The sequence below is a fragment of the Panthera leo genome, chromosome A2, assembly GCF_018350215.1.
Source record: "Panthera leo isolate Ple1 chromosome A2, P.leo_Ple1_pat1.1, whole genome shotgun sequence".
In the NCBI taxonomy this organism is placed as follows: Eukaryota; Metazoa; Chordata; class Mammalia; order Carnivora; family Felidae; genus Panthera; species Panthera leo.
This window is the reverse complement of record NC_056680.1, coordinates 2055488-2067677: the sequence shown is the minus strand read 5'-3', so window position 1 is coordinate 2067677 and position 12190 is coordinate 2055488. Positions and strand designations below refer to the sequence as shown.

The window sequence follows — 12190 nt, the reverse complement described above, 5'->3', positions numbered from 1 at the left end:
TCAGGGTAATGCTGGCCTTATGGAATGAACTTGCAAGTATTCTTTCCGCCTCTATTTTTGAGAATAGTTTGAGTAGGATAGGTATAACTCTTCTTTATATGTTTGGTAGAATGTACCTGTGAGGCCATCTGGATGGTTCTGGATTTTTCCTAGGAGTTGTTTCAGTAGTAATTCAATTTTGTTTCTTGTAATGGATCGATTTACATTTTTTATTACGTCTTGATCTAGCCTTGGCAGATTACAGTTTCTAAAAACTTGTCTATTTCTTCTAGCTTGTGCAGTTTGTTGGCAATTTCTCATGCTAATCTATTTTAGTCCATTGTATTTCTGTGGTGTTGATTGCAAGTTTTCTTTCTAGTTTCATTAGTTTCGTTTCTAATTTTGAGCCTTCTCTCTTGTTTTCTTGATTACTTTCACCAGATATTGTCAATTTTATCTTTTCAAAGAACCAGCTCTTCTTGCAATTGATCTATTTTTAAATCTCCATTTCATGTATTTCTGCTCTGTTCGCTATGATTTGGGCTTTGCTTGTTCTTTTTCTAGTTACTCTAGGTGCAATGGTAGAATGTTTGAGATTTTTCTTGTTTCCTGACGTAGGCTTGTGTCACTATACACTTCCCTCTTCAAACTGCTTATGCTACACATGCCAAAAATCTTCCATCACTGCATTCATTCAGTGAATACCTGGAGGTATTTAACAACTTCACTTTAATTTCTTTGTTGTTTAGTAACATTCTGTTTAGGCTCCATGCGTTGGAGCTTCCTTCTGTTTTCTTGTACTTGACTTGTACTTTTATACTGCTATGCATGGAAAACATGCTTGGTATGGTTTCAGTCTTCTTAAATTTACTGCAACTTGTAAAATTTTGGGCCTAACCTATGGTCTATCCTGCAGAATGTTCCATGCAGACTTGAAAAGAATGTGTATTCCACTGTTTGGGATGGACTGTCCTGTATACATCTATTAAGTCCATCTGGCCTGATGTGTCATTGAAATCCATTCTTTCCTTACTGATTATTAGTCTAGACGTTCTATGCATTCACATTAGTGGAGTGTTAAATTCTCTTACAATTACTGTACTACTGTCATTTTCTGCCTTTGTATTTAGTAATGTTTGCTTTATATATTGAGGTGTTCCTGTCAGATGCATAGATATATGCAATTGTTATACGCCCCCTGTTGGATTAATCTGTTTGTCATCGTGTCATGGCCTTTGTCTATTACAGTCTTTGTTTTGAAGTCTGCTTTATCTCATAGAAGTATTTCTACCTCTGCTTTTCCCCCCACTTCCATTTGCATGGAAAATCTATTTCCATCTGCTTGACTTTCAGTCTGTGTCCACTGGGTGACAGTGACTCCCTTGCAGGCAGAATATACATGGGTCTTTTCTTCTTATTCATTCAGTCACTGTAGATCTTTTGATTGGAGCCTTCAGTCCACCTACACTGAAAGTAACTATTGAGAGGCATGTACTTCTAGCTATTTCGTTCAATGTTTTCTAAGTGCTTTCATAGTTCTTCTCTGTTCCTTTCTACTCATGCTCTCTCCTCGTGTGATCTGACAACTTTCCCTAATGTTTTGCTTGTGTACCTTTCACTATTTTCTGTGCATGGATTATAGGGTTTTGGTTTATGGTCACCATGAGGTTCATATGTAATATCTTATGCATACAGCAGTATGTATTACATTAATAATTGCTTATTTGAACACATTCTAAAACACATTTATACTCCCCCACATTTTAGGTATGATGTCATACTTCATGTCTTTTTTTCCCCAAGGGTTCACACCAATGAATGTGGGGCTTGAACTTATGACTCTGAGATGAAGAGTCACACACTCTACTGACTGACCCAGCCAGGAACCACATATTTCACATCTTTTCTTGTGTATCCCTTGAGTAACCTCAAGATACAACTTTTGAGTTTACTACTTTTGAGTTTTACCTTCATACTAATTCTGTAAGTGATTGATTTACTATCTTTACCACACATTTGCTTCTACCAGGAATTAAAAAAAATTTTTTTAATGTTTATTTATTTTGAGAGAGAGACAGAGTGTGAGCAGAGGAGGGGCAGAGAGAAAGGGAGACACAGAACCCAAAGCAGGCTCCAGGCTCTGAGCAGTCAGCACAAAGCCTGACATGGGGCTCGGACCCAGGAACTGTGAGAATAGGACCTGAGCTGAAATTGGATGCTTAACTGACTAAGCTGCCCAGGTGCCCCTCTACCAGCAATTTTGTTTTTCCTTTCATACTTTTCATGCTTCTACTTATGGCCTTTTCTTTTCCACTTAAAAGAAGTCCTTTGAGATTTCTTGTAAAGCTGGGTTAATGGTGATGAACATCTTTAATTATTTTTCTCTGGGAAGCTCTGTCTCTTTCAATTCTGAATGATTACCTTTGCCTGGTAGAATATCCTTGGTCATAGTTATTTCCTTTTGGCCCTTCGAAAGTATTATGGCACTCCCCACTGACTTGCCATGTTTCTGCTAAAAAAATCAGCTGACAGCCTTACGAAATTTCCCTTAGAGTTTACAGTTTGCTTTTCTCTTTCTTCTTAGACCTTATCTCCTTAGTTTTAAGTTTTTTCCCGTTTTATTATAAGTCTTGGCGTGAACCTCCTTTGGTTCATCCTGTTTCAGCTTGCTGTCCTTCCTGGATCTGGATATCTGTTCCCATCTCCTGATTAGGGAAACCCTCAGCTTTTGTTTCTTCTAGTAAGTTTCTGCCCCTTTCTCTCTCTTCCCCTCCTTAGACTTCTCTAATAAAATGTTATTCCCCCTGACATGGTATAGTGTGGGGCAGTTAGTTAGACATGAGTGAGGAGGGATAAAACAGATCTGGCCACAACCTCAGAGCCACCCCTACGTGGGGCGTGGCGGGGGGTGGGGCTAACAGCCACACCTACAGAGCCACCTCTAAGGGCTAACAAAACAGGAAAGGCCTAGCCACCGAGCTGGCTCAAAAGCCACAAAGGTGTGTATGAGGGAGGTGTGTGTGAGGGGTGTGTATGAGGGAGCCTCAGTGGCTCAGTCTGTTTAGCATCTGACTCTTGATTTTGGCTCAAGTCATGATACCAGGGCCATGGGATCAGGCCCTGCTTTGGACTCCGTGCTTAGCGTGTAGCCTGAGAATTCCCTCTCTCTCTCTCTCTCTCTCCCTCTCCCTTTGCCCCATCCTCTGCTTGCATACTCTCTCTCTCTAAAAAAAAAAAAAAAAATTCAAAAACAAAAAGCCACATTGGGACTTTCAAGAGCTGAGCCATGTGCAGAAAGAGTGCAACTTACTCCTAAGGTTACAGCAAAAGCTCATAAAACTCATAAATAGCAAAAACTCATAAATAGACAATATATAAATCTGTACAATTCTAACAGAATGAATCATGAGCAGGCACAGGCACAGAAGCCCCAATATTCTACAACCACCATTTTGCCAGTCAAAATGTCAACCAAAGGCAAATTTACACGTACACGAAGCAGGCTTCAAAGGAGAGCATCCTGGGGCCACTGCCCCTCTTACTCCAGCAGTGGCCCCTTTTCTCTAATGGAAAGTGCAATGACTACGCCTATCTACTCAAGCCACCCCAGCTCCCCATTCTGGTACAGGTCTCCGATTCTTTGGTGCATCCAGGACAAGAACCAAGCAGCCCAGTAGTGACAGAGGTCCCGGAACCTGTCCTCACTTATTTGTCAGTATTGTTCTTTTGCTGTTCATCCTGGTGGCTTCTCACTAGCGCATCTTCCAGATGACTGATCTGTGTTTAACATCCTCTTACCTCCTGCAGATTCCATCTGGCGTTTTTCAGGCCAGTTATGGAAACTCTGAGCTGTGACTGGTTTTTGTTTACAGCTTCTATCTTCTTGTTGAAGGTCTGTGTTTCTACACTCTTCTCTCAAGACTGGTGAGGATCTGCAGGACCATGACTTTGAACTCCGTCTCTGGTAGGTCTCTTATCTCCATATCATGTAGCTCATTTTCAGTGGTTTTGTCCTGTTGTTTCCTTTACAACATATTTGTTTGTCTCCTCCCTGTGCTGGCATGTAGCAAGTCGGCAACATTTCTTGGTCTTAAAACTAGTGGCCTTGGAGTGCCTGGTGGCTTGCTCAGTTGGTTAAGCACCCAACTCTGGGTTTCAGCTCAGGTCATGGTCTCACGGTTCGTGAGATCAAGTCCACGTTGCTCTCTGTGCTGACGGTGCGGAGCCTCCTTGGGATTCTCTCTCTCCCTGTCCCCCACTCTCATGAGTAGTGTCTACACACACATTCTCTCTCCATCTCAAAATAAATAAACTTAAAAAAACAGGGTAATAAACAACCAATTTAACACATAAAACTATGCTTTTGTGGAAAAGCTATATGACTCCAGATAGGTTTCATGAATGCTTGGACCAACTCTGTCCTTCTTCCAATGTATTCCCATTCCTCCGGCCCAGTAAGAATAGCCAATTGTAAGAAATATTTCTTCCCTAAATGACTAGTGAAGGTATGGAGCCATCCTTACCCACAGCAGACAGGTTCCTGCAGGTCTCCAGCATCACATCTCTGTAGAGCTTCCTCTGACCACGATTCAGCAAAGCCCACTCTTCCGGGGTGAAGTTCACAGCCACATCCTCAAAGACCACAGAGGCCTGAAACATACCACACACTCTATTGCAGCAAAGCTCCATCATCACCCATGTGTGTGGGAGGATGAAGGGTGTGGGTTAGAGAATGAAGGGTGTGGGTGACAGGCAGGGAGCTGACTCCATTCCTAGGACCCCGGAGTCACAACAGAGGGTGAGGACAACAGCTGACATGGACTTACACACACCCAATTTACTGGGATATTTACACTGAGACAGATCTGAGCAGACCAGTACTGTGCAGACCGAAAACTGAAATATTCACTCGGACAACACACAGACCGGAGGACACACGCTTGGCTTGCTCTAAGACGATTGTGCCTCGTCAGCTCCAAGAACTGGGACCAGAATGTCAGGATGCTGTGGACACTTAGATTCCAGTGCTGCTTCATGGGAGCAGCTCTCGCCCTGGAAGGAACAAGGGCAAGAAGCCTGCTGGAGTCCCCTCTCTTCCGACAGAGGCAGACACGACCCTTTCCGCGGATTAGGTGGGCTCTGGGCACCGACACAGGCCAGGGCCCGGGCGCCTGGCACACCTGATGTGTAAGACGAGTCTGGGGCCTTAAGAAACGTGGAAGTCAGCAGGGCCGCTCAAACATTTAACCCAGGGCCCAGAATTCAAGGAAAAGGGCACCAGAAGGAAGAGTCCCTGAGGGATTGATGGGGACACAGCCACCGCTCACGTTAACACAGGAGGAAGAATCACAGTGTATGGACCGTTTTTAGGCAACAGGCCTGAGTGATGGAAAGATACGCAGCAAAGGGCACAGTGAGCACACAGCTGAATGCACACGCGCTCCTGAGTGACCTGCCTCGAAATGGCCACAAGCCCTAACTAACCCCTGCATACTTACAACCGGGCACAGGTCCCACACAGGGAGCATTCCAAAGGTTCTCATGCTCCCTCATGACCCCATAACTGTAGCCCCCAGCACTGCCTCCCGGCAGACGGTCTCTCCTTTGCCATCCTGCCCGCTGCTCCCTTGCAGGGTATTCAGCAAACTCCCATCTCCTCTGTTCTGCCTTGGGGGGAATTCTCTCACCCCCTGAGCTGCGGGCCTCCCTCTGATCGGGTCACCCCACATTTGATGGCCTTCACAGGGACCCTCTGCTATACTCGGCCTCTCCTGGGATTTCCTAGGAATTTCTTGGGAGTTTCTCTTGGTGGCCTGACTCTAGTGTTCTCTGGGCACCTGACAATCTCCACCTGAGAGGTTCCTCCTTGGTGAGGATCCCAAGTCCCAGGGGGCGTCTATGGGGCACCCCTTGCCCAACAGGATGAGGGATTTCCCCTCTTGCCCTTCAGGGGGATCCGTGACTCCCTCTCCTTTCTTTTCGCCCTTTGGCAGGTACAACCATATTACTCACCAGGCAGCCAAAGTTCTCTATCCAAGGGGTCCCTGGTATGGTCTATGGGTCTGAGGGTGAACAAGGTCAGACCATTCGGGCCTGTATGGGCGAATGACCCCTTTCCTCTCCTCTCCACTCTGTTCCCAAGGTCTATTCCCAACGAGTGGCAAATATGGCAACGGCAGCTCGGCCGTGGTGAATCCGCACATGTGAAGGACTCAGCTGGGACCCTTTCCTGATGCTGGCTGAGTCTCGGCAGCCTTGCTTCTGTCAGATTCCCCCCTTAACTCCTTAGTTCCCATGTATGCAGCTGCCATCTTTTTTTTTTTTTTTTATTTTTGGGACAGAGAGAGACAGAGCATGAACGGGGGAGGGGCAGAGAGAGAGGGAGACACAGAATCGGAAACAGGCTCCAGGCTCCGAGCCATCAGCCCAGAGCCTGACGCGGGGCTCGAACTCACAGACCGGGAGATCGTGACCTGGCTGAAGTCGGACGCTTAACCGACTGCGCCACCCAGGCGCCCCACTGCCATCTTGACCTACAAGCAAACACATTCCTACACATCTGAGTGCTGAGTCCTCCCCTCCTTTTTGCTTAAGTACAATGAGAATCTGTTCTCCTTGTAACAAGACACCATTGGACACATTGGTTATTTCACCAAAGATTTGACAGGAATGTCGGATGTGAGACAGACCTGCATAGACCCAGAACTAACCAGACAGCTTGAAGGAATTAAGGTGGACTTTGTGGAACCAATCAACCCCCCTGGAAATACTGGCCTGATGCCTTGCTGACAGAGTTCCCAGCAGCCTTACCAGGTGAGTCAAGTCAACTCCTGGCAGGTGCCGGAAACCTCAGGATGGTTTGGGGACCTTGAGAAGAAGAAATCACATAAATCTACAGGTCTTGCAGACAAGTCTGGTGACAAATATTTGGCTTGTCTTCTGGCCTCGAGGGCCTATTAAAAGTTCGGTCTAGAGGGGCGCCTGGGTGGCTCAGTCGGTTAAGCGTCCAACTTCGGCTCAGGTCATGATCTCACGGTCCGTGAGTTCAAGCCCCGTGTCAGTGTCTGTGCTGACAGCTCAGAGCCTGGAGCCTGCTTCAGATTCTAAGTCTCCCCCTCTCTCTCTGATCCTCCCTTGTTCATGCTCTGTCTCTCTTTGTCTCAAAAATAAACATTTAAATAAATAAATAAAGTTTTTTTAAAAAGTTCGATCTAGAGATTCCTTATTAAAATTTTGAGCAAAGCAAGCTTTTTAAAAAACTTATATGGCCAATCACTGTTCTTGCTGAGCGTTTGGAAATAACTAGGCCATTTTGTTAAAACTGGACCTGTTTTACAAACAAATCAGTCTTGATTTGGCTATCTCTAGAAATAAGAGTGAATGCAGAGAGAAAATAATTATGTTTTCAAAACAACATCTTTGTAGATACTGGGTTTTTGGTACTATTTCTTATAAACCAGACCAGGTTTTGAATTCTTCTGGTTTCCTCAAATATCTGGCTAGAGCTCTCCAAACTAAGGTTTCATATCTTCCTTTCTCATGACTTAAAATCATTAAAAGTTAAAACTGCTGTTTTTATTAAAATTCTGAATACCAACACTAGACAACTTGACGTGAACTTCAGAGAGATTGCCACAATAACTCATGTACAGAGAATCGTCATGCTTGTTACTCTGTTTGGATAAGAACAGAACCCCAGGGACACAGCATTATTTGAACAGGTGGAAAATGGGAAGGACTCCCCAACAACTGCATGACTCAACTGTCACCTTGACCAATTCTGCATGGCTGTGATAAGAAATTCACTCCTTAAATGCTTGAGCATATCCCACTCCATGTGATTAACTATGGACTTACAGAAATAAGGGATGCCCTCTTTTTCCTTATATTGGATTGCATGGTGCAGGTTGGGATGTCCTTATCTCCGGGGAGAGGTAGCTCCCATTTGCCAGCAATTCCTCATAATTAGGATATTGTTAAGGTTAGACATCAGGCATTGAAGGCTTATTAATGGGACTCTCCTGTAACCATATTTCTCCTGGAAAACCTCTATGGATTTAAAATTACAAATAGAGGTTTTAGCCAGGCATACAACAGCCATCTTTAACCAAGCCCAACACACAGTCACCCACAAACTGAGAAGGTGACCCTCCAATACCCAATGGCCTGATATCCTGCAGCAGCTCAAAAAGGAACCTATGCTTTCATTAAAACAGAGTGCCATGTACGCGCTCCAGATTACCCCAATAACGTAACAGGCGCGCTGACAGATACAAATCCTCATGTGGGTGCTTGAAAGGATCCCTCCCTCTCCTTTAATGACTGGCGACACTCCTGGACTGGAGGAAGATCATGGTCAACTATCAAAGGTCTTTTCTTCAGGCTTATTTTCCTGCTGAATGTTGACACACCAGGGACATCTCTATGCCCTCATTCAGCAGGAAGAAGCTACTGAAGGTGACACCCCTGTCCTAACGCCAAAGATTTGTCATTTTCCACCTGTCAGGGGGATGTCAGGGCCACATTTAGACAACAGGCTTCACCAATGGAAACCTAAGTTAGGCAAAAGGGCCCACAGTGACCACACAGATGGATAAAAAACAGGCTCATTAAGTGACCCGCCTCTAAATAGCCACAGGCCCCAACTCGCCAATGGTCTACTTACAACCGGGCACAGTTACCATAAAAAGGGCGAATTTCCATGTGTCCCTACACTCCTTCACTCTGCCCTATGACCATAGCTCGTCACCACCACCTGGTGGCCTGCAGCTCCCCTGCAGTGCATTCAATAGACTTCTAACTCCTTTGTTGGGTAAATTCTGCTGTGGGTGAATTCTTTCACAGCTTATGCTGCCCACCCTCCCTCCCCAACCAATCTGAACACCCTACACATAGTATCTTTGGAGCAATATGAGGACACCACATCACTGAAGGAAAAAGCAAACAATTATGAGAAAATAATCAGGAATTACTTAAATAAAAGACATGTTTCCACAACCTAAGCACACAGAATTCCAGCTACATCAGCTACAATGAAGGCAACACCATTTCATCTGGGGCTGCAGCGTGGGTTTGCTAGTCACATCTGATACGAGGCTTGTAACCTACACAGGTTTTTCAAAACTTGTATAACAACAATAAAAAAGATTATATTATAGGTTACATTATAAAGACAAATAATGCAACTAAATGATGGACAAAAAAATGTGAATGCACATTTCCCTAGGAAGATACAGAAGTGGCCAAAAAGCACATGAAATGAGCTCAACGTCACCACACATCAGGGATCCATATGCAAAATGCAACCATGCACAGACACTTCCAATCTACCCCATGTGGCCAGTTTATCCTGACACCAAAATTAATCCTATATGAAATGGATTCTACAGGGGCACCTGGGTGGCTCAGTTGGTTGAATGTCTGACTTCGGCTCAGGTCATGATCTCTCAAGTCTGTGAGTTCCAGCCCTGCGTCAGGCCCCGTGCTGACAGCTCCGAGCCTGGAGCCTGCTTCGGATTCTGTGTCTCCCTCTCTCTCTGCCTCCCCCGATCATGCTCTGTCTCTCTCACTCTCAAAAAATGAATGTTTAAAAAAAATTTAAAAATAGTAATAAAATGGATTCTACAATGTGACCAAGTGAGATTTATCTGGGAATAAAATGGTTGGTTCAGCAAGCAAAATAGCAGTCATAAACTTCATGAACAGAAGAGAAACAAAAACCCCATGATCACTTACACACAGAAGAGGTATTTCCTTGAACCCACCACCCTCTCTTGACAAAAATACTCAGCCAACTAGGAGCAGAAAGGAACTTCCTCATCCCGAAAAGGGGCGGCGGGGAAAAGTCCACACCTAACATTTGCGCACCCAGACACTTCTCCCAAGAACCTATGCAAATGGCCAGTGGGTCGATGAAAAGATGCTAGACATTCGTCACGCGGGACACGCACCTCGAACTACCAGCAGAGGCCCCTTCGCACCCACCACACTGGCTATAAAGACGCCCCGGGAAGCGCTGGCGAGGACGTGAGCAGGGCGCATTCTCCTTCGTTCATCCTGCTGCGGATGTAAGAGGGGGCGGCCGCCTTGGAAGAGTCTGGTGGACCCCCAACACGAGCAACGTGGAGTTCCCACCCAACACGGCAGGTCCGCTCCTCGTATCCACCTGCCCCAGACCCGGGAGGACGAGCGCCATCACACACACGCGTGCGCACGCGCTCTGCTCTCCGCGGCACGACTCCCGATCGCCAGCGATGAAAACCACCCAGAAGCCGGGCACCCCTTCCAGGCTGAGTAAAGGCGACACGACTGAAGTGCAGTCAGGAGTCCACAGGGGAAGCTCCCCAACCTGCCGCTCAGGGCCAAGGGCAGACACAACACGGAGAGACGCACCTGCACACCCATAATGTATCACTGTTCATGCAGGAGGAAGGATTATTTCCTCCGGTGGCAACAGCTCAGCCAATGAGAGACAATCATAGGCCAGCCAATGAGAGCCAGTCACAGTCCAGCCAATGAGAGCCAGTCACAACCCAGCCAATGAGGGATGGTCGCAGCCCAGCCAATGAGAGACAGTCATGCCTCGGCCAATGAAAGAGAGCCACAGTTCAGCCAATGAGAAGCCACTACACGTGGAACACCCAGTTTGCTCCAATGGCTTTCTGGTTTGGCACAGCCCCTCCCAATGTCCCCTCTCCTCTAGGAAAAAGCGTTCCTCCCTTTGTTCCTCCCTTTCTTCTCCAGACTTGCCTGTGGTATTGCTGGGGCTTACCTGTCCCAAATCCCAATTCTCTGCTATTCTCATTTTTTTCCTGGAAAAATAACTGCCGGTTTCATTTTTAAGTTAACGTTACTTGGTGATCACCAGGGGACCCAGAGGAGACCCCAACCACTCCAGGCTGGCGAGCAAACAGGTGCAGGTACCCACGGAGCCCACTGCTCTCTCTGCTTTCTTGGGGACCCTGAAGTGGAGGTTGTTTTGTGCTGAGATCAGAGCCCCGCTCCCTGGGTCTGCGCTCTCCTGTGTGTGCACTCTCCAGGGTTTATTCAGAACCTGTGTTAGGGGCTTGTCCTTTCTCAGAGAACTCATTTTTGTTCCGACTACTTTCCAAAACCGGACTGTTCCTCTTGGAATCGTGCCTGTTGCAAATGCGTTGGCCCTTGGTCTGATTTCTTCTGGAACAAGGCTACTCCTATAGAGACTAGTGTTCATAAATTTTTATTCTGGTCTAGAGAAAACTACCAAGAAATGGATTCCAGTTATCAAAGCGCATGGAGGGGGCCCTCAAATGGAACCCTGGCCAATCTTATGTTTAAAAACCATGGTGCATCCTCGTGCATTTCTAACAAAATGAGCAACTGAACCAAATATAATTTAGAACTACAAGGGCCTTTATGGGGAACTTTCAATCTCCCCAAACATGTTTTATTGAATACTTTAGAAAAAAAAATTAAAAATTAAGAAGGAAAGAAAGAAGAAAAGAAAGAATGAGAGAAAAGAAAAGAAAAAAAAGAAATGAGGAAGTCATGAATCCAGCAAACTGAATTTGATACATATTTTATTCAGTACCTCAAGACTTGCAAATATTTTCAGGATCTAAGTGTACCTCTTTGCAAAAGACTGTTTCAAATGAACCAAGGCAAACAACTGAAATAACGACAAATGGCTTCCGAAGTGTCTTTTTCTCCCGCCCAGGCTTCCCTGTCTGCAGACATCCGGTGGCTACTCTACACCCGGGACCTGCCTCCAACCACTTTCCTCAACAAGCTCCGAACTTCCCCTTTTCTTCTGAACCTGCCCATGATCCCTCCTTACCTCAGCCTGTTAACCAGGCCTCTTTAAAGGGAAGGCTTCTCAAGATCTAAAAGCCCATGTTTCTCATGTTCCCTGGACTAAGGCAGAAGTTTCCAAAAGTGCCCAGGACCCCCCATAAGCTCGCTGAAGAACATGACATGGCTATTCAACTTACCAACATGGTTTCCCAGATTTAGATCAACTAGTCCACATGCATGTTGCTGAGGCCCAGGCCACACATGGGATGAAACTAACCCAAGAGAGGGAGAGAGAGAGAGAGGCCCAACTTCTGAAAAGATGCCAAACATCTGAAAATCCCCACCAAGCAATTACAGTAGCTTTTCCTAAGACTGTGAATTAAAACAAAATCCAGGTTTCCACACAAAAGCCTGATGAACCTGTACATAGCTATTACAA

At 45.8% G+C, this 12190-nt stretch overlaps 1 protein-coding gene across 1 annotated transcript in view; it reads right to left on the bottom strand.

Moving 5' to 3' along the window:
• The window catches only part of LOC122213736 (zinc finger protein 77-like), an 81397-nt gene that overhangs the window by 3991 nt on the left and 65216 nt on the right, over positions 1-12190 (bottom strand). Inside the window, exon 5 of the mRNA XM_042927932.1 lies at positions 4503-4629. Coding sequence (XP_042783866.1) covers positions 4503-4629 — 127 coding nt within the window. The remainder of the gene's footprint in view (positions 1-4502; positions 4630-12190) is intronic.